The following is a 27,851-nucleotide window of genomic DNA, read 5'->3' on the forward strand; positions in this document are numbered from 1 at the left end:
GACTGATTCCCAGCCAATGCCTGTTCAAACAACCTGAGGGCACCTCCTCTCTCTGTCACCTCTGATTGCAGTGGGATATTATTCCCTAGCTCAGATACACAAAGTTAGCTGCTGTAAAGACTGTCCTGCTCTATAAAACCTAGGCTTAAAGAATGTGCCATCTGAATACATATAGAAGAGAGAAAAAGACACATCATTCTCATTTAAATTTAAAGCACAGCTTGAGCAATTTAGCCAACATCACAGAACATATCTGCAGCACAACCAGGAGATGATCTCGACCATTAGTTTATGCCCTAGTAAGGAGAAAAACTGACACCCAAATTTGGGGCACAGCATGTAAACCTGTGCTGAAGTGTTGTTTACATTCATGAGTAGATGTTGAATTACTTTCTTAAATGGGAGCTCTTTCCCGTGTGCATATGAACAGAGTCAAACTGCAGCAGAAATCCTTTAAATTAAAGTATTTGTTAATTGGCTTCATAATTTGTATTTGGCTGCTTGTAAAATGATTAAGTGCTCACTGTGCCTGGCACCACAAAACACACATACCAGAGCAGCAAGAAAGCAGCTGTGATTCAGGAAAGTGTGTGGAAGAATATACCCACTTAAATCTGTTTGCTGTGACATTTCCAAGTCACATCTACTTATTAATTATCTATTTCATGTAGCCAATAGCACCTTGGGTGAACTCTGTAATATGGTGCCCATGCACTTCACAGGTTGCCTGGCCTTGAAACAATTTACTTTGACGGCAGAGCACTTCAGCTAGGATGCTACTGAGCAACAGAGATATAAGACAAATTTAAACCTTTCCACTGGGAAGCCACGTAACAAGAGTGCCTGAATAATAACAGAAACCCTTAGTCTTAGGAGCTCTGAAACCATAAGCATTGCAACATGCTTCAGTCACTCATTCAGGCTTCCTCCTCAGTGCCTCCTTTCAGGCACCACATCTGTCAGCACTGTACTGGCTGATTAAAAGGTGCTTCCTCCTAATTAAGAGAGAGCAGTTTTTCAGTTATGCTCTGGTAGATCAGGAGGAACATCCCTCCAGTTGATGGACTGATCATGTATAAATAAGTAAAAGGCTATCCTAGCTTCAGGGTTGTTTTGCTATTCAAATGAGTGAGGCATGTTCACATTTCCTAACTCCTCACACACCAAGTAGGTAAGAAAACCTCTCTATATTTCAGAATTACCTCTGCTGTCAAATTTGGAGCCATGACAGCACACATGCTGACCACCACCAGAACCACTCAGGACTTGGACATGCACACAGAAATCAATATGTTGCCTTAACTCAGCTGGTCTCTATCACTACATGTTACACCTGCTCATTTGTTGCTACTTCCCTGCACCTCATAGTGGTTGTAAGAAGTTCCCCCCTTCCTCCTTGTAGGGAGGCTGTCTTAAGCTCCCTCTCTTTCTAGGCAATTACTCTGCAAGTGGAAACAAAGCTAACAGAAGCTGATAATAGTGTTTGATCATGCATAAAAGATACACATTGAGAGAATGTTTTGGTTTAACCCCAGCCAGCAACTAAGTACCAAACAACCACTCTCTCACTCCCACCCTCCTCAGTGGGATTGGGAGAACTGGGAAAAGGTAAAATGCACAGGCTGAGATAAGAACTATTTAATAATTGAAACAAAGTCAATTGTTGTTATTATTATTGTTGTTGTTATAATAATAATAATAATAAAGAGGACTAAAGCCCAAGAAACACAGGTGCTGCACAATAAAATTGCTCACTCCCCCCTGCTCGATACCCAGCCCATCCCCCAGCAGCAATTGACCCCTCTTGGCCAACTGCCCCCACTTAATGTACTCAAGCATGATGTTGCAGGGTAAGGGATACCCTTCTGGATAGTTCAAGCTATCATGGCCACCCTCTTGGCCTCTTGTGTATCTGCTCCCTGGCAGAGCATGGAAAACTGGAAAGTCCTTGACTTAGCATAAGCACTGATTACCAAAAACTAAAACATCAGTGTCTTATCAACATTATTCTTACACTGAACCAAACAACAGCCCTGTACCAGCTATGAAAAAGAAAAATAACTCTATTCTAACCAAAACCAGAACAGGGCAAGTTGAAGATAACTGAGTGAAGAGTTACTGTCCCCTTTGGGGAATAATATTGCACTGCTCCAGTCCTCCAACAAGCCTGGGTGAGATACTGGAGCCTCAGATAGGCTCATGGTGCTCTGAGAAGAGGTTCCTTGTGTAAATAAAATAAAATAAAATAAAATAGACTATTTCAGTAGAGAAATGCTTCCTAATGTCCAGTCAGAACCTTCTCTGTCACACTTTCAAACCATTCCAATGCATCCTATCACTGGATGCCAAGAAAAGAGATCTGCATTTCCCTTTCAATTCCCCTCCTCAGGGTGGGACTGTGCTGCAGTCAGGGCCCAGGTCTGCAAGATGGTCTCACAACTGTCACAGAGTAGATAATAAGAAAAATAATTAACAGAACAGGGTCCTTTGGGTGATATGAAACAAGACACAGAATTATGCATATGACAACTAATGTTCCCTTCTGGCAGTCCTGGAAGCCACGTGCTGGGGCTGAGCCTTGGGCTAGGAGCCAGCAACTCCTGTCAGCTCTTCCTATCTTTGCTCCTGGAGGTCTTAGATATACTTTGTACTTCCACACTACATGACAAACACAGCTTAGTCATGCTGCATGACTCCCTAGGAGCTGGTTAGTAACATTGCCCCCCTTATAGTAATGGAGAAAATGAGCCAGAGAAAGGTTAAATGATCTTTTCAAAAGCACACAGCAAGCCAATGATGGAATCAAGATCAGACCCCAGGACTATTGGCTACCAAATCTCATGCTAGATTAACACACAGTGCCTCTACTACACAGGTCCAGCTGTGGCTGAAATTTTCAGATGGTTATCCACATTTCGGAACTAGCCAACCATACCAAGAAACCCAGCTCCTGAAGGATGATTCTGGCCTTTGCTTTCAAAAGGAGTTAATTACATGCCTGGTCCAGAGTATGATGTGACAATCCATTTGCAAATGTTACTCCAGTGGTTCATTTGAAGTACCTGGCAAGCAGTTGCTGGAGAACAGGGAGAGGACCAGCAGCTACCCTACAAGCTGGACCCTTATTCACCAGTAATTTTGTTTCTATTGAATAAAAACTTGTCCAATACATCATTCTTCCTCAAAAATCAATAGATTTACAACAGAGAACCAAACTAAATGGCAGACAGTAATATGATGCAGTTGCTGTATGAAGAATTGCTTCTCCCAATGTAACTTTTCTCAGTTATAAATTCAGCCAGAGCTGGAGAAACAACCTCTTACAAGAGAATCCTTATGCAGGCAGCATATCATTCATATTAAACAGCTTCCAAATTAAGCCAGGGGCTCAGCTACTGTTTCTGTGCTGCACTGAAGCCCAGTTAGTACTTCTCTGTGGTAACAAGGATGAAAATCCTCTATATTGCCTTCAGTGGAGAGCAACCATCAGCTTTAATGGTGCAGGGTACATGGCACCATGCTCCTCTTGATGTTATATATTCAGGGCCAACTCTAGGAAGAGTCAAAAGAGGCAGACACAGCTGCAGAGCAGGCAGGATGACAACAAAGCTCAGGCATATTTGGGCTATGCCAACATGCAGAAATCTAGATGGATGGATGCTGCTGGGGAAGGGAGAAGCAAAAAGGGCATTGGCCTTTGGATTGACAGCCTGTCCCCTCTTCCATCAATTTGCAAAAGGAAGAGCAAGCTGGCTCTTATGTCTCTGGCTGTTCTCTTTCCCCAGGGCAGGAGAGGCAAAGCCTCACTGCAGAGTGATTCCAAATCCTTGGAGGTTATAGTATTTGCTATACTCCTGAGACCCTTCAAGGAATGGGGATTGGGATGTTTTGGGGTTTTTTTATAATATTGTTTGAATTGGTTTACCAAATTAGGGTCAATTTCCTTTCTTGTTTTATTTTATTTTCTTCCCTCTTTTTCACTAGATGAGTTTCTTTAAAAACTCAGAGATGAAAACAGCTGAAATTTTCAAAACTCATGTGTAGCTTTGTTTTTTTTTTTTCCTGGAATAATGACTCCATCTCTCAGACCATAACATACTATCCCACATGCCACCTCAAGTATTTTTTGACATGTGTCTGACAACTTCTCTCTTCCTCTCTCATCCAGCTGCAGTCACAGAGCACTTTATAGCACCCTGATACGGCCCCAAGACACACAGAGACCTTTGCTCCTCTATTTGCCCATTGCTTTCAGTAAGTCATAACATAAAATTCTTCTTCTTCTTCTTCTTCTTCTTCTTCTTCTTCTTCTTCTTCTGCACTAATTATTGTTCAAATTTTCCCTGGCAGCCTCCCCACCCACCTATTTAGGCTGATAAACATCCTCAGTTCTCTGGATGTATTCAGCATGACTTGTGTGTAAATACTGATAGACTTGGCTGGTGAGATTAAGTTATTGCCCAACAATCCCTTCTCTTTGCTGGGTTTCCATACTTTTGCAGTGGCACAAAACAGTAGGTTTAGCACCTAAACATCTGGATATAAAATGATATGCAAACCACTGTGGTGAGCTGTGCCATATGAAAGTGACATATCATTACCTTAACCAGACCAAGAGAAAGTATTCTCAGTAATGCAGAGGAAAATTGCTCTGCAGCCCCATTCTGTGATGCTGTAAAACACATTATGTCCAAGTCTCCAAGGCTTTTGCCAAAGTATCCTGACCTTGTGTTTGCACCCATCCCACTCTCAGAAATACAATCTTCAAACTTAATTATTCTCAGTGCGTTACTAAAACAAGTGAGCCTCTCATGGGTGGCTGCTTTCATGATAGGGTATCACCAATTTTCATTTTATCTGGAATATGAGATATTTTTTCTAGTGAGGCCTGCTGTGTAAAGATGCTTCCTATCAGTCTATGCTGCACAAAGATTGCCTTTCACACAGCATTGGTTGTGCAGGCACTGCCTGTGAAAGTGCTCAGCCCCACAACAATGCTGAGGTCACTTGCAGAGAAGTGGATGGTGCTGCCTTGCAGGCAATTTGAAGGACCAACTGTTTTCCCTGCTGACAAAGATGACAGACTAGAGACTGCCACTGCCTCACCCTCTTTTCCACTTACAACAATAATGTGCAAAACTGCCCCTTTGCCCTCCTACAGCTGCAGCATCTTCTGCACATGGATCCCTTCCAACAACCTGACAGTGTTGCAGTATAGCATTTTATTTGATTTATTTATTCTGAGTTAACTAAAATTCACGTTCTTTGCTTGAAAAAATTCAAATTTTAACTAAGAAAAATATTACACTTTGAACAAAATTTGGGCCAGGCTTTAAACTTCTCAGAATCCCATAATTTAAAAAACCCTGTCCTTTATCCATTCCACACCTTTTCCCCTCCTCCCCAATGGGTATAAGTCAGGGACAGCATAGATTTAGGGTATTCCAAATTCACACTGGTTGCAGACCAGCAGAGGAAAGCAAACCCTATAGGTAAAAAACAGACACCCCAGTGAGGCTTGACCCTTCACACCTTATATAAGGGCAGAGCTGACCTTACCTGGCAGAGTATCAGAGAGGAAAATCTCCCTTTGAACTATCCCAAACTCAATCAGAGAGGTCAGAACTTTCACTTTAAATCACACTTTTGTTCCCTTTGTGAAGAACCTGTGCACCCCAACTAAGAATTTAACTAGCTGCAGTGTCTAATCACAGCTTTCTCACCTTCACCACATTCTTTACATCATAGGTCAAGCAATATCTTTAAGAAAAACAGGGTCATTTGAAAGTTTCTGTTAATTTCAGAGGCTCATTTGGGGTTTCTTTCCCCCCTCACATCACCATGTTATCTGCCTCTCTCCAGTTTATGATACAGGGATGCAACTTTATTTGGAGCATTATTTTGTCTGATAGGAAAAATCACAGTGAGAAAGGAAGGCATTTGTTTCTCTCCATTTCTCTGCACTAGTGCTTTCAGCTGCCCACCTATCATCTGGATGTAATCAAAAACATTATCATGCTCTTTGCTTGCTCATGTCCTTGTTAATACCTCAACTGGCTAGGTAATTTCTCAGCCCAATGTGACTTAGCAGGAGGTAAAACTGGTGCAAGACTATGCAAAAATAGCGCAAAGCCACCAGAAATGGTTCTATTTTTTTCAGAAAAGTATTGAGAAATATCCTGTAGTCACATGGTAACAGGGACAAATGGCACACCACTGCTGGCTGCTTCAGGGCAAACCTGTGGACTACATAACTGTCAGCTACGTCCATGTGGTTGTGCCCAATGTTAACTTATTTGCATGTTAGCCTCTGTGCTATATGAAACTTGACTTTCTTTGGCCATGCTGAAGCCCCATTTTGCCAGTGTAAGTGCATGGGACCCATAGGCTTTCATGGACATTTTGCATCTTCTTTGGAGAAGCAAGGCTGAGAGCAAGTGATTAAAATACCAAGTGAAAATACAAGAGTAAAGGGTCGAAATTACACCTCTGCCATGGATTTTCTGATTCCAGAAAAGAGCTTTGCTATGTCCACATTAGTCAAGTGCAGACTAAGGTTGTGCAAACCTTGACTGGTGTCTTCAGAATGCAGGAGTAGCTGTGTTAGGCACATGTACTGTACTACTTTTCAGATGTGCTATATATTCATGTACCTCAACATCACAGCCTTTTCACAAGGCAGGGTGGCTCTTAGTCCCTCTTGGCCTTGGATTCCCATCTATAGTGTGAAATTATTAGTTCTTTCTTGCCTCACTGAAGCCCTGTGAGAATAAATGTTGGTGAGGGGCCCTGATCATTTAGCAACAGAAAGTATTGCTGACAGATTTTAAACTCTGTGGATCTGTGGCGCTACTCTGACCCAACTGCTGCCACTGAATTTCCTTTTTTGCAAAATGTTTTTTGCCTAGACAACATTATCTATGGAGACTTAAAGGTTTAGTGGCAGTCCAGATGTGGACAGGATTGAAGTTGCCCAAAGGTAAGAGTGATATTTTCTGACAAACACAGGTTTTGAGCATTTTACTGCAGTGCTCTGGAGCTTTCTGCCAAAGAGGCAGGAAAGAGCCCATGTTCAGCCACAAATCTGCATGTAACCTGGTGCCTGACAGACTAATCTATCATACACCAGAGACTTTCAATAAACTCAGGGTGCCAAACCTGCTGGTTGAGGGTCCTAGAATATATTTACAATTTGCCATATTTCTGCAAGCTGCAACTTGAAGGAACTCTTTTGGGACATCAGTCATTCTACTCAGCCTTCCGCTCCTAAGCCTGCATGATCCAGACCATTTTTTTTAATGCTTACACAGCCAGAAGCATAGTAGTCAGAAAAGGGTGTGCCTAGGCTAGTGTGCTTCCCCTAAAATGACCCTTGAAAATTCATACAGCACCTTCCCTGCTCCCCAGACTAACCATATTGATGCTCCAGCCCTGGAAGTGTTCAAGGCCAGGTTTAGTGGGGTCCTGAGAAACCTGATCTAGTGGATGAGATATTTGATCATGGTGGGAAGGTTGGAACTAGATGATCTTTAGGGTCCCTACCAACCCAATCCTTTCTATGACTCTATGATATCTCCTCCCTTGCACCTATCCACTTGGCAGTAACAGGCACATTTGGATCAGCTCTAAATCAAGTATGAAAATAATCTCTGTCAAGCATCAAGACTTTCATCACCAGCAGCTTAGTAGTTCTACACTTATTGCAGAGAAGTCTGGCAGTCCATAATGATGACCACTTTACTTGCCAGTTCTGAGTCCCCTGATGCAGCTTTTGCTCCCTGCTCTCTGCTTCTGGGCTCTTGTTGGTAACAGCCAGCTGGGAAAAGGGTTCCCGAGCTGCACTTCCCTGTGCAACAGCCATGGAGGATGATCCTTTCCCATCTCCTGATGGAGCTGACAGCTGTCTTAGCAGGCAGAACTGTGAGGGCTTCTGACCATGATGCTTTCTGGCTGGTTTTCCTCAGTAATACCTCCACTCATTGTGAATGGCTGACCCTCACACCTCTTGCATCCGCAGCTCCGTCAGGCTATGGCCCCAAGCTCACACCCCTGTAGTTTCCTTCTGGGAAAACTAAAATGTTTCTCTTAGGAGTTCCCAACCATTCTCTGTACAGTCATTTGTTTGGGTGCCATCCTCCTGTTGTCCAAGCTGTTTCCCTTCAGCTTGCTGTTGTGCCAGATTGTCACATGGTGTCTCAACCACCCTCGTTTACACCTTTTATGTTGTCCTCACCAGGCAGCTCTTGTGAAGCATGATTTTTGGCCTGCCTCCAAGCAGGGTCTTTCACATCATCACTTCTTCACTGGCTTCTGTCTGTGCCCTGCCAGCAATGAGACAGTCTCAAGGAGTAAGGCTGCTTGAGGAGGTGGAATGTCACAGCTACACCATGTCCCTCCTCCACAAAACTCACACTCCCTGGGGCCTGGGCACCCTGCCTACAGCACAGGTGAGACAGCAGATCACTGCTTCTCCAACAGACAGGTGAAATTGCTGTGACCATATCTTCAATTTTTTTCTAGCTAATAATGAGATCTGGATTATAGCTTTTCCTCCCATTAAAATTAGCTCAAATAGCGATCACTTGTGCTCAAAAGCTGAAAAAAGCAGCAAATATTTCAAAACAATCACTCATTCACAGAAGAAAAACAGTACATTAAAACACTAACACTATATCCAAAACAAAAACAAAACATGCGAACTGTGAGTCAAAATGAAGGTTATGAATTTTTGTAATGTGTGTTTTTATACTTAATGAAATGTGACTCATAATATGGATAGTGTAGATTTACAATGTTCTAAACTATTCATATCCTTTCTCATAAGTGTTTGGATTTTACAAATGATGTGACAAGTAAATACGTTGCTTAGAAACCATGGTGAGCTTTTGAAACTAATTCTTTTGTTTCTGGGATTTTAACTTGGCAGGTGTTTGGTGTAATGGAGTTATCAAACATCTCTGGTTTACTCTCAGGCAGCACCAGTCACTTAAGGAGAGCTCTTAGATAAGGATAAAGCTTAAAAATCTGAGGCTCATGTTATTCCAGCTCCCTGTCTGCATGGCATGCCCTCAATACTTCTTAGAGGTTCAGTCACGCTGTGTCCAATTCCTGAAACCAAAAACTCTTGTGAACCCCCGGGTTTTCTAGGAAGTATTTTCTATGAAGCTTTGAAACACAGGACAAACTAAGCCAAAGAGATGCTGTGGTGAGGTCATACTGCTTTTAAATAGAGACAGACAGAAGTAGTCTGAAATAATTTATAATGCTATCATCTAAGAGAATGATGTTAACCAGGAAATTGAGAAGTGGGAGTACTTATAAACGCCACCCTGATCCCAAAGTCCTTCCACAACCCCAGAATAGCTGGCATTACTACTAATATGATCTACAGCAGCACATTTAAACATGGTTAACATTTAAATTTAGGTTTCATAAATTACACGATGCAGAAATGGATAGAGACAGCTCCTATCTCTTTGAGGTATTGTTTCATTTGCAAATTCAAGCAGATGGTGCACGAGCAACTAATGACTCAAAAAATCACCCCTAAAAATAGTTCAGAACAAGGTGTGGATTTATCAGGGGAAGAGGGAACAGAAAAGGCTTTACTTCCCCTTCCCATTTCTCAGGCACAGCTCCATGTGCTCAGCACACCAAGAGCCATGCAGAACCAAGGATCCCATCCACACCCCATTTTGAAGAACGTCTTCCCATCACCTCCCACAGGTGGAGCTGAGATGAGGAAATGGGCTCAGTACTCCCCACTTTCTCCACACCAAGCATATTTATCCAACCGAAAAAAAAATGCCCTGGGAAATGACATCTTCATTAAATGTACACTGAAATGCTCAGCACAGCTGTGTGGCACCACTGAAACTTTCAGTCTCCCAGTCAGGTGGGTAGTGCTTCATGAAAACTGACTTTTGCAAGTAAATTCTATAAATACTTGTCACTCCTTCCTCATGAGGCAATACCATGCATTAGACTGGGAAGCCAGCTTTGCTGTCACTGCCCTGTTTGTGATGATGTTGTACCCCTGTCTAACCACACTCGTACAAACTCTCAGGGAGGCAGAGAGTCCCTTCAGGATGTGCTGTGGGTTTTCAGGAGGGGTGAGGGACTGAGTAGGGGAAACCTGCTGTACAGCCCAATTATCTAAACCACAAATTCCTCAGGGCACCGTGCCTCTGCAATGCCTGACAGAAGGCACTGTTCACAGCCATCCCCAAAGTAATGCCGTTCTGAGGTAATAAATATTAATAATTTCTGGTTAAAGATCCCAGCACAAGTGAAGCCACAGCTTTAAAAGTAAAATGTTTCTGTATGAAAAGCAGGAGGGCCTCTGGCAATTTGAACAGCTATAGGAAGTTAAGTGTTATTATTTACTGCACATATACAGGCAGAAAACATATTAAATCACACTTCAGTTGTTTCTGTGAAGCATAAAACTCTCCTGCTACACATCTTGCTCTTTTCTCTTGCTTGTACCATAAGTTCATCCCCCTCTGCTCCTCATGTCCCTGTCCTCTACTGCTGAATACACTGGGAAGAAAGCACTTGCCATCCATTTTTGTTAATAGCAGAGACTGATTCTAAATTTTATACTTTAACTGTTTTGTTAAACCATACTTAATATCTTTTCTTTTCTTTTCTTTTCTTTTCTTTTCTTTTCTTTTCTTTTCTTTTCTTTTCTTTTCTTTTCTTTTCTTTTCTTTTCTTTTCTTTCTCTTTTCTGTTTGTTATGCAATAAAAAATAGTTGCTGTTGGGGTTCATGATTCAACCACTTCTTACATTTCTTACGTATATTATTTCACTGAAGCATAGTTCTTTTCCCCCTTACAAATGCAGCTTTAAATTCACAAGACCTTGCCTGTGATTATCTTATATGTTTCTCCTCTCTTCTTGTGACATCCTAAATAAAAATAATGTTTAAAAATAAAGGAAAATATATGATAATTATATACAATGGGCCAGAAGAAAGAGTTGCACCAGAACATATTGAGTGAGGATCTGACTACATTAGCCAGATGAAGCAAGCAAGCAGGTTCTGAAGTGGATTCAAAGAGAGAAGAAAGCAACCACTCACATTGGCTCTATCACTTACACAGAGCTGTGTAGATGAACCTGGTTCTGAGTGAAAGTCTTGCCATGGCAAATAAACCATAAAGTCAAGTCCTGTGCTGGCAGAGGGATGATGCAGAATGATTTACTATAGCTCTTCTAACATTCACAAAACTGAGTGAGATGCCAGCATTCTGCTTCATTAACCAGTCATTTTGATTGCATTTTTTTTCTTTTTAATTCTAGTAATTTTCTCTTCTTTGCAATTATACTAAATGTCTAAATCCCTACACATAAATTATAGCTTTCTTTTTGAGGAGGAAACTGGCCACATAAGCTGGAAACACACTCTCCTCTGAAGCCAGAACCTGAAGGGAAAGAGCTTGAGCAGCAACCCTAGACTAACCAAAAGATTATCTTTACCTTGCTCCCACAATGAGTTGGTTCCTGTTGGCATCCAGTGCAAGCTGAGAAAAGTCATGCACACCTGGATAGGTGAAATTCGACACCCAGGGCTTCAGATCTGCAATGAAAACAAGAAAGCAGAAAACTGTAAAGCTGCTAAAGAAGCAGTGAGTTAACCTGGACATCCACTAATGGATTTCCCACTGAGTTATCTGTCAGGGGAAGGCAAGGCTAATTAATAATCTCTTCAAAGGGTTTCTATTTATTCTGATTCTCAGCAGAATGTGCAAAAGACCCACACATAAACACAAGGCCATCTCAGCAGTTATTTTCACATCCAAGATGGAGTGTCAGCATTGGTTTCAGAGACAACAGCAGCTCAGTTTTGCTTCTGTTAAAACTGAGGAAACATCTCCAATGTCAGGATTAAGTGGTGTAACGGGATGAGGCTGCCTGCCATAACACTTCCCCAGCCTTGCCTTCTGTGCTAGTCAAAGGGAAACTGCTGCCTGCCAGAAAAAGAAGGTTGTGCCAACTGATGAAGAACCAAGTTAGAGTACTGGTGATCTGCACTCAAGACCTGGCGGCTTCAATGACAGATTTTGCCTTCTCTTTCAGATATTAGGTTCTCTTCTAGGTTTCACTTTACCTAGCATTTCACAGCCTATCAGCTAAATCCTTTCTTCATTTTTAGATGGTGGGATGTTGGGTGTCATCACAGCATCTCTGTGGCTGAGCAATTGCACAGGATTGATACTGGCTTTATCAACTGCCTTGGATTTGCCCATCTAGGCAACTGTCCAAAATGCAATCACACAGGTTAAATGCAAAGCAATAGATCTGGCAATGATTTGCTCGAAGAGACAAAGTTCTTCCAGAAGTTACATCTGTTAACATCAACTGAGCAATCTAGGGCAGGAAGTCCTGTTGTAATAAAAAATAAAAAACAACAAAACAAAACAAAACAAAACGTTTTAAAAGACAAAAGGTGAATTACTATTTTTAGGGTACCCTCAGGTACGATGCTAGGGCATTCACAGCATCCCATCTTTCAATACCACTACCAATTTTGACCTTGTGTATATTACACATCACAGAATTTCAGTCTCTCACCTTACACCTTTATCGCACAAAATAACTGGGAATAGATTCAAATGTATCTTACAGAAAGTCATCCAGCTTTACTGTGAGGACTTCTCTTGTTAATTTATTCTGTTAACTACTCTAGCTGTAAAATACATGGAGAATACCAAATCTCAGGGGGCAAAGCACAGATGAGACAAAATCAGTATGCCTGTAATGCCTCTGTGACCTGTTGACAAGGGCCCTGCCTCATTCAAGGACTGGTTGTTGAAGATCCAGGAGGCTCAGCATGGAAGGTAATGTCTTCTGGTCTTATGCCAACAGGATACCAATACATGGCCCAATGACCTGATGACTCAACAAAAATGATGTAGTTCAGGCCAGTACAAAAGAGCTCTGAAAAAAACATATTCCACTGTCATTTTATATGCCCAATGATAAATTGAGAAGCCTCACTGAAGGCAGTCATGCTCAAACGTTTTGTTGCAGGCACTTGTTTCCCTTTCCACAGGGGTGAGAGGACAATGCTGATGAGGAATCTCACTAAGGCCTGTGGTATCTTGGCATGCTTCACAGGATTACAGATGTGCAATGGTTTAAAACCTTTGCAAGAGGGATATTTGTATTTCAAGTCCTTTCTCCCTCCAGGGATGGATGAACCTTAATCCAGCCCTTAAGTTATCGAAACCTTAAGAAAGCACACAGAAAAAAATCCCTGAAGTCTACGTGGCCTGCCTCTTTCCAAAGCAGGACCGTGTTATGGAGCTTCTGTCTCTGCCCTGAACATCACCATGTTTCATAACAGCTCCTATGTCTCTCACCATGGAGCTGGACACCATCTGATCTGGCCCCATGCCCTGCATAACTGGATGCTGCCAAGGATGTCCAACAGGGAGACCTCCATCCTCATAATAATAAAAACTCTGCTGCTGGGAGCGGGAGGGTTTCAGCCCTTCTCAGCATTCCTGTCACACTGTGTAACCACACACAAGTGTACCTCCTCTGCTCTCCAATGAAAAGGCATGAGTTAAGGAATAACTCCTCTAACCTTCAAGCATTTCCACCTCCTCCACTCCTTTGGGACCCTTAATGATGTACTAGCACCAGGGAGGCACTGCAGCTTCACCTCTGGCATTCTCCTAACTAATGGGACTCTGACTTCTTTTCCTGTAGCTCTTTAGCTGCAGAGACATTTCTGAGCCAAACAGCAGAACCAGCAACAATAACACCTTTCAGGCAGGTTAGCTGGCTGATGTGCTGCAGTTCTTCTGGCATTTCTGCTGGTGATGGGGGCAGGATTAGAGGATTGCTATGTAATGATGATACCTTTTAAGGATCCTGCTTTTAGGCCATAATTTCTCTTGTCATTTTACCTCCTCTTCTACTGACTCTTTCCTACTAACTAACCCACTGTAGAGTGCAGTGGCAGGAAGAATATTTCTTCATCTTCTGGTCTAAGCAAAAGCTCATCACTGCAGAGAGGCATACTCATTAGTGCTTCTTTTTAATGGCAAGCTCTGACAAACTACAGGTAAAAAATATTTTTTTAAAAATTAAAGGCAGTAGTTTGCTTGAATCTTTCCAAGTTGGCTCAAATGTCAATCAAGCCCAAGAAATAACAGGCAGTGTCTTGATTTCTATTAGTACTGCAGGTGGTACAACTTATAAAGAAACCCTTCCCAGTTATTAAATTAAAGGCTGAAAGGCATGCATCCTCATAGCAAAATTAAGCTTTTATAGGCATGTAGTTGGAGATTATTAAACCCAGCATGGTCCCAGATAAGAATGTATAAATGCAAGTTGTCAGAATTCATGCCAAATGGCACATTTTCCTTCCAAAACTTCTTTCTTCTTGTTAAGAGGGAACACAACTGCAACCAAGAATCAGGATATGGGTCTTTTTTCATTCAACACATTCAAATTCACTGCTTAGACCACAGGCATCCCTAAAAACATTTTCAGCTTCACTCTGAAACTAACCCAGTACTTCAAGGTAAGTGCTGCCCTAGGTCCACCCCATATTAGCTGAAGTTTACACATATGGACCCAATGAACTCCAGAGATTGCTTGTATTTGACCTTCTTCTGAAGGCTGAGTTTTGCAGTGCTGATTCTTTAATTTGGCTGGAAACCTTCAGTGCTGGGGTATGTTTACATTTGCAAAAGTATCTGTTTAAAAACAGTATGAAAAATTAAAAACCAAGGCTCTGGCTTTGTGTGTCGGCAGCAGGAGATGGAAAACTAGGAACCACATGGCTTAGGGGCAAAATGTTCATCAAGGCCTCCTTTGTGCTTCTCGTCTCTAATCATTTCCAGGGGGTTAAAGAACCATGCTCTCAGTTCCTCCACATGAAAACCAACGAACAAAAGTTTAATAGTTTCCAACACCATCCATCTCCAGGTATCTGATTCAGAACCTCTAAAGCTCTGTGAGTCCCTCTACAGCTCAAGGTGGTTGAGGTATCCAGCTGCAAAGAATATAAAGCTTTGAAGGAAATATAAGTCTGCAGGCACAGCTGTGCTCAGCTATTATGCAAGCCTAAAACAAGGTAAAAAGAGGCCCTCTGCCATTTCAGAGGGTGGTCCCTGCAACCTTTAGCACACTGCTCTGCTCTGACTTACTGAGAGCACTGGGCTGAGACCAGGATTACTCAGCTGCACAAAGGACAGCAAGTCAAACTGCAGGAGCTGGGTTTAAGGGCCTGATCCAGAAGCTTTTCAAATCATTGGCAGTTTTCCACTGAGTTTGATGGTTTTTGGATCAGCTTCTAAAGATATGCCCTAAACGTGGTAATAATTGAGTCTTCATCTTCTCAAAACCAACTGCTCCCCACCTCATCCTTGCTCTATGTGTTTTGGAGGAAGGGAATGTGTAAACACTGAGCTGAGACTTCCCTGTCTGAAGGACAGCATTCACTGCTTCATCTCACTTAAGCCCACTTGTTGCTCCCATCCCCAGCAGGACCTAACAGCTTTGTGTGTCCAGCACACATCACACAAGAACAGAGAGGTTAAATGCCCATACCTTGAAATTGCAAAGCCATTGTAGGTGCATGGAATATGGCTACCTACAGTGCTATTCAAGAACAGCTCTTTTAAAATAATTCTCAGGAAGGATTTCCTATTTGAAGCAAAAGAAACTGAACTGAACAGGACCAAGGATTCTTTGTGTAAAATGAGGGTATACCCACAAGCACAGAGTAACCATGCTCCTATCCTAGGACTGCACGGAAAGGCTTCAAAGAGATCATAAAAATACCTTAAGAGAGATAAATTCAGAGGGTCCCCATTACAGAAAAGATAACCTGAATCCCATATCTTATGTAAGGCTCTGTAAAACTGGCTGATTCAACAGTAAAAGTTTGTGCAATGAGGTAGAGCATACACAGCACTTTGGACCTGTCAGACTCAATGGCAATGAAGAAGTACCTGTTCTGCAGAGACTCAGATCTACTTTTGTGCATTGCTAACTTGAGCACATCCAGAATGCTTCCTTTACTGCCGCAGCATGGTCTCTTCTAAGTTCTCTTAACTCAGCTTACTAGTTCAGGACATGCTTAATTACTGTGTGTGAGTATTGGAACACTCCTGGCAAGGCCCAGATGATAGCTATGACTTCTTGTACAACATCCTCCCCTTATCCTCCCCTTTTGGTTTGCTTTAGCCTTGGCACAAGGCAGATTATGTATAGTGATTGGCAGATACTCCAGTTTACAAGTACTCAACCACTCAGTTTTATTTCAGAGCACCCACTAGGCTGGAGGACTCTCAGTATTGGGTTTGAACCATGATCAAGAGATGCAAATCATGTTGTAAAACAAGGAAAGGCCTCAGGCTCTCTTCTTGGTATAAACTGATAAACTGTCCCCTTTTCAGAATCAGACCTACCATCTCAGACCATCCTCTGCTTCAATCATCCTCAGTATGCAGAGATCTTCCATGAGCTAGAAAATTGCCTGCTAAGACTGAGCCCACAGTTTCCATTCTGTGTGGGCCCCTGACCAGACTCATCAGAGACAAGGCAAACAAGGCTGTAACCAAAGCTGAGAAAGCTAATGATTACCCATCCATCCTATCACCTGTCTTCTCAAATACTGCAAGTGTGGACATTTCCCAGAATGCACAGAAGTTACAGTGAAATTACAGCATTATCTTTATTGGACTGACAGTGAATCATATTTTAATATCATCTTCATTTAAAATTTTAGCTCTCAGTTGTAGGTCACACCACAGGTTAGTGCAATAGACTTTGGACATTAACTTTTACTCCCACTCCATGCTGAGTTTTAAGAGTAGCCTCCACAACGCAAAACCACTCCACAATTTAGCAAATTTATCAAGGGAGGGAGAAATCTTTTGCTGCACGGGCAGAGCTGAGCAAACAAATGTGTCAGCACTCAGAGCTCAACTTTACTTATGAGGCCAAAAAACTCAATCTGGCTTTACCCCAGAAGTCCTCCTACACATTCATATCACCCTGCTGTCTTGTCTTCCCATCACCACCTCCACCTCATTACTGGTATTCTTTCTTTCTTTCTTTCTTCAAAACTGATCTGATGAAATCTTTAATTGTACATTAATATGTCCTCATTCCAACTGCTGCAATTTCCAGTGTCATTGTCTTCTCAAATCTCTGATCTCCACTCACAGCTCTGAGGACTTAGAAGGCTGTTGACAGAATACATGCCCTCCAACAAAATGGGCCAAACCAGTAGTTTCCTTCTCTCTCCCCTCAATACCTAAACCCAACTCAGATGTTCTTCCAGCTGTCTCAGTTTCATGGTTTCATTCAGTTTACCCTTCTGACCCTATATTCACCTCTCCTCCAATTCCTGCTTTCTTTCCTAGCAGTCTTCACCTTCTAGACATTTTTCTACCTCATTTCCTGCCCACTCAAACAATTTTTCCTGTCTTGACCAACTACAGAGATCCTCCTCAGATGAAAGAACAATGAACTAACCCATGAATGGCCTATGAGTCACTGTGATAGCAGCATGCAGTGAGCCATTTCCTTTCCATGAGATCCAAGAAGCAAGAGTTGCTGATGTCTCTCTCCAATCTGTCCCAGAATATGTGGACAGGAGATGACTGGAAAAAGAAAGAATAAGACTTTTTCTCTTGGTCTTGTAAAAGAAGGAATAATCCTATCCTTCAACTACCAAGGAATAGAACAGGACCAAAGAAAAGGCTCTGTTTTTTACCATCCTGAAGGAAAAAAAATCCCCAAACCAAAGACTCAGGTCTTGCCTCCACAGAGACATAGGAATCACAAAAAACATAGTAACATTTAAAGATCTGGATGATTTTGTGCCTCTTCCCTTAATATCTACAGCTCCTCTCTGAACTGATCTTGCTGAGCTTCTTCCACCCAAGAGGGAAATGACAGCTGGAGATGTAGGCATGGTCCCAAGAGCCCAACAGCACTGACACAGGAGTCCTCTGTCTTGAGCAAATCATGAAATTATTTAATGTCTCGGTGGTTCCAATTGTTAAAAGGTTTAGGGATACTGGCTGGTGCATCACAGCATAATTATCTGTAACACACATGATGTATAGGAGGCACTAAATATTGCGTATTGCATACCAAGCATTTTGACTCTTAATTTCCTAAATGTTAATCATTTCTTCAAAACAAGTATTGCTAAATTGTTTCAATATGAAGAATAAAGAACTTAGTCCAAAACAAATTTTTGCAAAAGTACAATTATAACTGCTTGTTTATTTACTTTTTTATTATTAAAATGGAGCAGCTGGCAAAATACACTAATATATGAGGAAGAACCCAGGGATTCAATCCCAGATAAAGCAAACACTAAATCATAAGCATGAACTAGTGCTCACTTCCAGTATGGGACAGTGGGCTGGTCAGTTGTTCTGGGGCCACCTCAAGGAATTATATTGAAGGACTGTAATTCACATTCCCAATTCAGCACACTTGTACAGTATGCAGCAGTTCTGTTCCATCAGAGAGGTCAGTCTCATCCCTCTGTTTCAATTGGGTCCCTAATTTGCACATGCTGAAGAGTGGGCAGAAGTTCCATCCAGATCTGACCCAGGGCAAAGCTGGGAGACTTCCAGGAGCCAGGAGACTTCCACTTGGTAAGTCCCCAGGCCTCAGGCAGGGGACTGGGAAAGAAGTCCTGTAACTCAAGAGAATTTCTTCCCTCTTCAGCATGGTTCCTGCAAAGACCTCGATCTCCAACTACAGAAGATCATTTAGGTTGGAAAATACCTCTAAGATCATCAAGTCCAGCCATCAAATTCATTAACTCAGAACTGCCAATTCCAGCACTGAACTACATCCCTAAGGGCTACCTCTACTCTTCTTTTAAATACCTCCAGGGATGGTGACTCAAATACACCATTTCAGGTTTGCCTTGGCCATGGCCAACAAAGAGCAAGAGGGGATGCCACAGTGCTGCAAGAGTGCTGGGTATGGATGTGTGTCCATGAGACATAAGCATGTCTATTTACCCTGCCTGAGATTTACAGGCATGTCTACATAGCACAGGACTTTATGGAAAGAATGGATTTGGCCTTCCTCAGATGGCTGTCAGCTGGGACAAACACCACCCTAACACTTCCTCCCCTCCTCAACAGCCTTGCCTGCAGCCCCACACAGCACTGCACAGTGCCTTGTGGCCACAGCCCTGCACCCCACCACCAGCTGCTGAAACTTGGCTAAGCAGCACCACACACAGCCCCACTGTGAGCAAACCCAAAGACTTCTTGTTCTCCTGAGGATGTTGCAGAGTGTTTAAGTATTGTGATCTGCTGTTTACTGAGACAAGCCCTGCAGCTGTCATGCAATCTTTTTCACTGAGAAAGATAAAGTGAGTGCTCATGCATCACTTGCAGCTTTCTATGACATTCTGATCAGTATAATCCCTCTTTTCAGACAAGAAAGCAAGCTGCATCCTGGCTCCTACAACCACTGCAGTCTGATGGGGAAAAAAACCAACAACCCTTTGTTATCATTCAAGGATTCTTCAGTATGCCTCCTCCACATCTGCAGGCAAATTGTTTTCACTATCCTTACAGTTGCATGTCTAAATCAGCCACCTGTGCCAACAGAGGTGGTACAATACTCAGGACAACTGTTTTCCCTAGTGAGAAGGTAGCAGAAGGCAGAGAAAGCAGGGCTAAACTCTCCTTGAATTTTTCCTGCAGGTAACCAGATCTGCCACAGAAACAGAAGTATCTGATTGTGGTGAACATCTGAAGCAGAGGGTGATCTTCTTTGCTGGCTAACCAAAGACTGGACTGGAGATGCCTAGTTTGTGCTGTGTAGCTGCCAGTCTTACAAGGACTCCTGTGTTCTGCAGACAAAGCTCCCACCATGAGGCTGTTACAGCAAAGGAGAGCATAGGCTGTAAATTCCTGAAAGAGTTTTGAAATTAGGTTTTTCTCATAAGAATCAGTGTTTTAAATTGGAAACTGGCTAATAACAAACAACCCCACTGACTTCAAGAAAAGTACATATTCAGAACCTGACTGAGCTGAGATCATCTGTGGGCTTTCCAGGGTGAAACCTGTATGATTAAACAAGAATATTTCTTATGAGATTGCTACTACTAAAGTGAACTTTATCAAAGCATAATGTCATCCTTGAATTGAAGGTTTTAGGAGAATATGATATGTTAACACTCACCAGAAGCAGATGTGTTAAATAAATGAGGTCTGCTGTACCACTGCTGCATCACAAACTTGTTCAGTTAGGGAACTATATTAAGTAAGATTTCAAATTGAAAATTAGGTCTCTCCAAGGGACGTCTTTGTTTGCACTGAACCACAGAAAAAGAAGATAAGCACTTTGCTTTATATTTCCGCCCTGTTCCCTTTCTCTGATGTGTGCCCGAGATCTGTAAAGAAAGGCTGCCCATCTCTATGTCCTAGATCCAACCCCTGTGCCAAAGACAGCAGCACATGCACATGCTGCTGTTAGCCTCAGTTACACCAGTAGTACCTTGGAAAATATCAATGAGCTACTCTGTTGCTCACATGAGTTTTTCATGGCCTTGGTCCATGCATAATGGTGACCTGAGTAGCTGCTCCTCCATGCTCTGAGTCTACATCACTCAGTTCTGCTGCTGAGGATGTGTCCCTCTCATCAGCACCACTACTCATGGCCAAAGGCTGCTCCTTCACATGAGCTGCTGTACCTCTTTAAAGTTCTACCTTCCTTCACTCCCATATATAAGTTACTTGATCACTGTGCTTCCTGAAGCTTCACTGCAAAGTCTTCCTTTTCTCTCCTGCTTGTCATCCAATTATTTGTGAAGTGCCTTGAACACCATTAATGAGGAAATTTTAAAGAACTAGCATCATTACGGCTATTGTTATGGAATGAAAAATATATTGAGCGCAGTTGGGCGTAATTTTCAGAAGTTTTGCCTGAGAGCAATTATTTCCCTAACTACTGTATATTTATGGCTTTATCAGTCATAATTTTCAAACAAATACTAAATCAAATCTAAAGAAGAAAGTTTCCATTTGCCATAGTTCTATTTTTCAAGATTAAAAGGAAAATTGCTACAACCCTTGCTTCCTAATGGAAACAAAATCCATACTGAAATGCACTGAAGGTCAAATATTTTGAAGCACCCACAGGATGCCACCAGAATCCAATCGAAACTCCATCATTAGTTAATGTTTGGATTCCATGTACGGAGAACTAAGTGCAGCAAGGCTATGAGCTAGAAGACAATTCTCCCATATTGTATTGTGCCTTCCCTTAATGCTTACATAGAGACACCTCTAATACTTCACCTCACAATCTTCATCCTTCATTAAATAAAATTTGGTTCAGATTATCAAAATTTCACTTGCTCAGGAAAAGTGTAAATCTTGACCAGAATTTCCTATGGGGCTTTCTCAGCTGGCCTTTGGAGTTGAGGAATGCTAATATGCTTTTTTCCCCATCAGTATACAGTAAAGAGAAAATGTATTAGTGACCAACTCAACAATAGTGGGGGTGTTTGGTGAAATGTCAAGAACTTTCAAAACAAATAAATCATACCTTATTATCCTTCAGCCCACAAAGTTAAAACAGCTTTTGCTTTCAATACAAGAAAACATTTAGCTGCTCCCCACAGATTTCAATGCTTGAAACTGGCCACATTTCAATAAAATGTTGCTTAAAGAAATAAAATATTGAGAAAATACATAGCAAACTATATTCAAGTCACCTGAGTCACATTTATCTGGTAGGAGGTAATAAATACGGAGTCTGAAGTAAAACCCCAGATTTAAACACTCCCAAACTAAATCACTTTGAAAACCTGCGGCAACAGACGAAGAACTTGTGTGCATCTAGGAGAGATGGAGGATTAGACAATGCCACACACTGAGAACTCACACCAGCCATGATGATACAGTCTGCAAAGCTGAGACTTGCAGTCCTGAGAAGATCTGAGATATAAGCTATTTATCCAAGTCCACCTCTGTCCTGTGCCTCAGCATGGGATTGGCTGAGGTGTTTTTATGGATGAAGACAGTCTGCAATTATTAAAGCATGGACAAATTATGTTTTTCCAGCTTACCCTAACTGCCATGACCCAGGGAGAAAAGCCCTGAGAGACAGAACAGACAAAAACCTGGGAAGTTTTCATACTTTTTCCTGAGCGTACTGATTTAATAGATGAAATTAATGAGAAATAAATAATGGTTTGAACTGCAAGTGGAAACCTGTCTACAACTCATTTCCAGTGAAGTTGTGAACATCCAAATGATTCACGTAACACAGATAAGTTTGTAAACTTTTAAGCACTTCCTTGGCAAACAAGATGAAGCCGAACACTCTGCAGCCATTACAGACATGAATGCATGTCCCTCATAGCTCTGGCTCTTGAAATAACAAACCTTGTATAGAATTGGCATGGAAGATGTTTCTGGTTTTCCCAAGAGGCACATTGCAAAGGAGCTCCAAATGTCTTTAAGGAATAGCAAAAGTGCTTTATATGCAAGAAGGAGCAGTACAACAATGAAGTATACTGCTGGCAACACGGACAATATGACACAGGCACAGCCCAATTGCAAATGCAGGCACTGATCTCCTGGCAGTAAGAGCCATACAGAAAAGACGACAAATATGAACATGATTGACAAGAAGCAGAAGTAAATTCTCTGGTGTTTGTCTTACCAGAGTGGACCAGAGGGGAGCTGTGCTGGGATGACAAACTGTTTTGTGAAATGGGACTTGGATGCATGTGTACATGCATGTATAAATAAAAAGGGATGCACTAAGAATACACTTGACTTGTTTCACTAAATTCTCAACTCACTGAAAAACAAACAAGCATGCAACATCCTTAATGTAGCTCCCTACTAACAGTCAAATAGGTAGTAAGACCCCGGAAACAGCCTCCTGGGAAGGAGAAGATCATTTTCTTATTGATCTAACAAGGGAAATCAAACTTTAACTGGATTTTCTATGAGCACAGAGTAGAACAATCTAATTATGAAAAGCCCAAACTGGGTATGCTATTATTGCTGGCGAACTGTACAATGAGCACCATTATAAGCCCCAGGGAAACTGGGGCACCGTTGTGTTAGTTTGGTACTGTGCAAACACACAGCACGGTGTTCACAGCACAAAATTCCCATCATGTCCCTCAGGATCTCCATGCAGGCTGCAAGGATAAACCATTCAGCTCATGGCCCCTCCCCAGCCCATATCTCTCCTGGCAGAGCAAATATTATCTTTAGCATTTAAAGTATGTATATCTAGAACCAGAATATATGTCCCCTGACTTGTCTAGACTATTTTCTCTATGTCACAAGTAATGGCACAAATAAGTTTGGGAATGGAGTCTGAAAATAAACAGACATTTCTTCAGATCTGAACACAGCTAAAGTAATAGCATTTTACATATATAGTCTTCTTTCTGCTTAAATGAGTAGGACATGTAATGGATTCTATCTTTCTTACCCATTCTCATAGCAAGAAAGAGATACCAATTCAAACAGATGATTGGCTAGTGTGGATGAGATACAATAAGAACAACAACAACAACAACAAAAATACAGAATTTCTTAGGAAATAAGGGGGAAATAATAGGGGGAATAGTTTTATAGATTCTCCCACAGAAAGGATAGTATCCAGTCAACTTAATATTAAGAATATAATCTAAGGGTAAAGTATAATAAAAAGAGACAGAGAACAAGCAAAGTGGGAACTGCAGTCTAGAGAGCACAAAACATGCTATGGCATCCCATTTGTCTGGTGATGGGAAGCCTGTTTAGCAAGGCCGTGAAAAATGTTATTCAACCTCTTTGAAACATCAATTGTTTTGTTAACCTATTCATTCTGGCAGTAAATTAATGTACCCTGTATGACTGAATGGTCATAGAACTTATTACTATTATTATTATGGTCCATCCACAGAAAATTGCTGGTGTAACATAATCCTTTCCTCTGGAAGCAGGAGCATCAAAAGGGCTCTGCTGGGGTCACTCTTTCAGTCATTACACATTCCTATTGTGTACCAAGTTGTGATTCATGAGTCAATGTCTCTGGAGACCCACAGAAAGCCCCTAAGCCACACTGTTAAGCAGAGATATTCTCAGAGCAATCTGGGAGCACCACATAAAATTCAAATTCCCTTACTTGTCTACTGCTGCAGCCTAAACCTGACTGTGCTGGCATCAGAACAGGGTCTATCTTAAAGAGAAATCAGATTATGAACTGAGGTGTGGTTTTGGACATGTGAGCCCCCTTCACCAGACCTTAAAAGCTATGTGTAATGGACAAAAGGTGCCTTTAATTTAATTCCCGTGTATTTTCCTTTTCTGCTGAGCTTTGCAGCAGAAAATACAAGATTAAACTGGATCATGAACAGTCACAAGGAAACAGGAGCTGTGAAAAAAAAACTTAACTCTGAATCTAACTCGGGTTTAAGAAACTCAGATGATAATCTGGGTAATTTTCTTGATGCATCTGCAATTTCAATCTTTCTTTCTTTTGCACAATAGTCAGGTTCTAATTAACTCACCAGTTTTCGCCTTCTATCATTGAAAAGAGGAAGGGAACAAGAACAGTGAAAGAGAAGGACAGATTTTTTTTTCCCTGTGAAATATTCATGCCTTATTAAAACAAAGCAAACTGGCAGATTATGAGTGTGTTTACACAGCCATCAATTCTGTGGAGTAGCACTCATATTGACTGCCAAAAAATGCCCACCAGTTCCTCAACTTCAGGAACTGGGGCTTTTAATATTCCCTGCAGAATGATTTACTTTTGCAGGATTGGATGGACACATCCTCTGCAAACTCAAAAGTTTGGTGTTCCTGGTTAATAGAGAGCAACACTTTTTCTCTCTTCCATACCTATAATACTCTCATTTTTTTTTTTATCTACTGAATTGAATTTCACTGTTTTTTAACAGCAAGGGCTTCTCCTTTTGGCCCTCCCCAGTTAAAACAAAAATGGTTAGATTTATTTAGTAATTAAAATCTAGGTTTATTTACCAGAGCAAGGTTAGAGCCAGTGCCATATCATGTAGGCTTAAAGATTCTGCTAATTTATTTTAATCAACTTAAACCTTTAAGGCATGGATAATGGAAAACAGACAAGAAATCTCTTAAACTTTCCAAATTAAAAGACAAGAGTTTCCTCCTCTGTGAAGAATAGTAAAGCTCTCTAGAAGAACCCTGAAAGGTCAGCAAGGAAGCCTTTGACTACTTTCTTCCTGGAAACCCTATCTCAAAGGTCACAAAACCACAACTAAATTGCCTTTAGCAAAGAACCTAACTAGAGACACATTGCAAGGTACTCAATTACATCCTTTAGCAAAGAATGTAACTGGAGATGCACTGCAAAGTCTTAAATGGGAACCAAAATCAATATTCCAACATTTCGGAGGAAACCATTTTTAGCAAGGAGACTCAGCAGCTGCTGATGCTGGCACATTGAGTTTAACTCACTAGTCTGGAGCAAATTTTCAAATAATAATGGTACCGGTATAAAGATCTAGCTGTTGTGTGGATAAGTAAACATTATCCAGACAACAATTGAAGAGTACATGACATGTAGGTTCATGGAAAATCTGACTGGGGTAATGACAACAGAAATCCCATGCTTCAAAAGAACAGGAAAAGAATTGGCCATTGCAACACAAAGGCCCCCTCTCACATTCAAGTTAAATGCCCAGATGAATGACAGAAAAACTACTAGCCCAGGTGACAAATACATAATAAAACCAAACCAAACCAAACCAGGAATGCTGCAAACAAAAGCACACCCACTACCTGCAATTTTAAATCAACTCACATCTGTTGCATTCAAGTGTATCCAAATTCTCTATCATATTTCACTTATTAAGTGTCTGGCTCCAGCAAGCCAGGTGAGGCAATACTGAAACCAGTTAGAGAAAAGGAAACTGAAACACAGTTTCAGCATGGCACAAGATTACAGGGAGACTGTAACAGAGTAGAAAATTGAGATTCTTAGACCAGTAGTCCCAAAATTGCCTGAATTAAGTGACTGCTGTGAAACCTCAGAATTCAAACACTGTAAAGCATCAAAGGGAAAATGATTCGTCAGGCCACTTCCCCTGGCCTGTGGATCACAGTTGCAAGGAAAAACAGCACAGACTAAACCTAAATGGATCATCCAATTGGAATCTGAAACAGGAATAGAAGCTCTTACCTTCAAAAGCAATTGTGGGGTGTTCTTTCCTAACACATTGCTGATGTTCAGCTTCAGTGTGTTCAGGTACATTCTGTGTTGCTGAGAGATGAAAAGCAAGAAGAAAAAGGCTTGGTAATGACAGGGAAATGGCCTTTAATCTTGAAACAATCATGTCTGAAGGGCGGCTGCAGATCTAGCTTCCAAGATAGGCCCACAGAGGATACCTGAAATACAAATAATTCCACCTTCAGAAAGGCTCCACTTTTAGAAAGGCAAATGCTTTTACAGAGCGTGTAACATGGGGAAGGGTGCAGTTCTCCTTCCCTACCAACCCCACTTGTGCTCAAGTACATAAGATAATATTCCACAAACAGCACAAAAAACCAAAACAAAACAGAACAAAACAAAACAACAACAACAACAACAACAACAACAACAACAACAACAACAACAACAACAACAAAATTTTTAACATCCACCCCAATTTACAACCATAAAGAAGGGAAATGCACAGCTCCCTAAATACCTCTCTCTGTGTACCCTTAGGTGCACCTTATAAAGCACCTGGTTTGCAATGGCTGGCACTGGCAACATGAAATTTCAAATATCCCAGGTGTAAATGTTTGCCCCAGCGTAGACACCTCCCTCCTCAATTTCATAATGTGCCCTTAGTAAATTCCATGCTAAATTCAAGAGATTGCTAAGGAAAGGCCAACATCAGTCACCAGGAAAACACACAGGCAATGAACACTGTTCTAACATGTGATTCATACATCTCACCACTGCTGCTTTAAATGTCTTGAAACAAAACAAGCCCATATAAAGGTCTTTACAGGAAAGTGCTAATTGAGGTAACAGAAAAATTAGAATAATTTAAAGGGGGAAATGGTGACAAGTCTGTCTATTGCCTTCATTATTATGGGATGCTATAGGTCCCAGTCACAAGAGCTGAGGCACAGCTAAAGAGGAGGAGCATTCAGTCTCAGGTGAGGAGAGAGGAAAGTCATGCCTTTTCTATGTGAGCATTTTTAACAACAGTACCAGTAAAGGCATAGCTCTAAAGTTCCCTCAGGCCTACCAGGCCTGAGGCAGAGGATGGAGCATTAATCAACCCATGCCACAAGCTCCCCAAGATGATGCTGCAGCTTAAGAAAATATTCATTGCCAAATTTAATCTGACTGATGTGCATAGTATATTTTCCTATGCAACTTTGTTCAATTACTGCAAACACATATTTTTAAACAAATAGACTCTCCTACCTTTAAATCCTATCTAGTGATAAAGCTGATTCTGATTAAATTCACACATAATGAGATTTTCAATTCCTGAAGATGTCTTTCATAAAGTTAGTGTAACAGTCAACACCTTCAGTGTCTGATACCTCTATATTTTTGTTTGGAGTTTCTAAAACATTTTCAGTGACCTGAAATGGGCAGGCTGATGACAGGTAACATGAGGCACTGATCCACAAAGCTTGTGGAATGGAGCAAACTCCAATACAGAGGAAAATATTGTGACATCAAGGAGCTGGAAGAAACTTGTAAAGGTCTTCGGGCATCACAAGAGCAATAAAGGACTGCTTACATCAGAAATGGGACACAGCTGGTTTGAAAAATGGATCCTACATCTTATTCTTAACTGTATTTCTCTGTGATTTTAAATGCACATAAA

General features: G+C 41.4%; 1 protein-coding gene across 1 annotated transcript in view; it reads right to left on the reverse strand.

Annotated features, from left to right (window-relative positions):
• SEMA5B (semaphorin 5B) overlaps positions 1 to 26,351 on the reverse strand; it is a 127,813-nt gene extending 101,462 nt beyond the window's left edge. The window contains exons 1-2 of the mRNA XM_062498291.1: positions 26,198 to 26,351; positions 11,486 to 11,585 (exon numbers count right to left, since the gene is read on the reverse strand). Of these exons, the coding sequence (XP_062354275.1) occupies positions 11,486 to 11,585; positions 26,198 to 26,351 (254 nt within the window). The remainder of the gene's footprint in view (positions 1 to 11,485; positions 11,586 to 26,197) is intronic.
• Between the last annotated feature and the right edge of the window lie 1,500 nt (positions 26,352 to 27,851).

Source organism: Cinclus cinclus, chromosome 9 (assembly GCF_963662255.1).
Source record: "Cinclus cinclus chromosome 9, bCinCin1.1, whole genome shotgun sequence".
In the NCBI taxonomy this organism is placed as follows: Eukaryota; Metazoa; Chordata; class Aves; order Passeriformes; family Cinclidae; genus Cinclus; species Cinclus cinclus.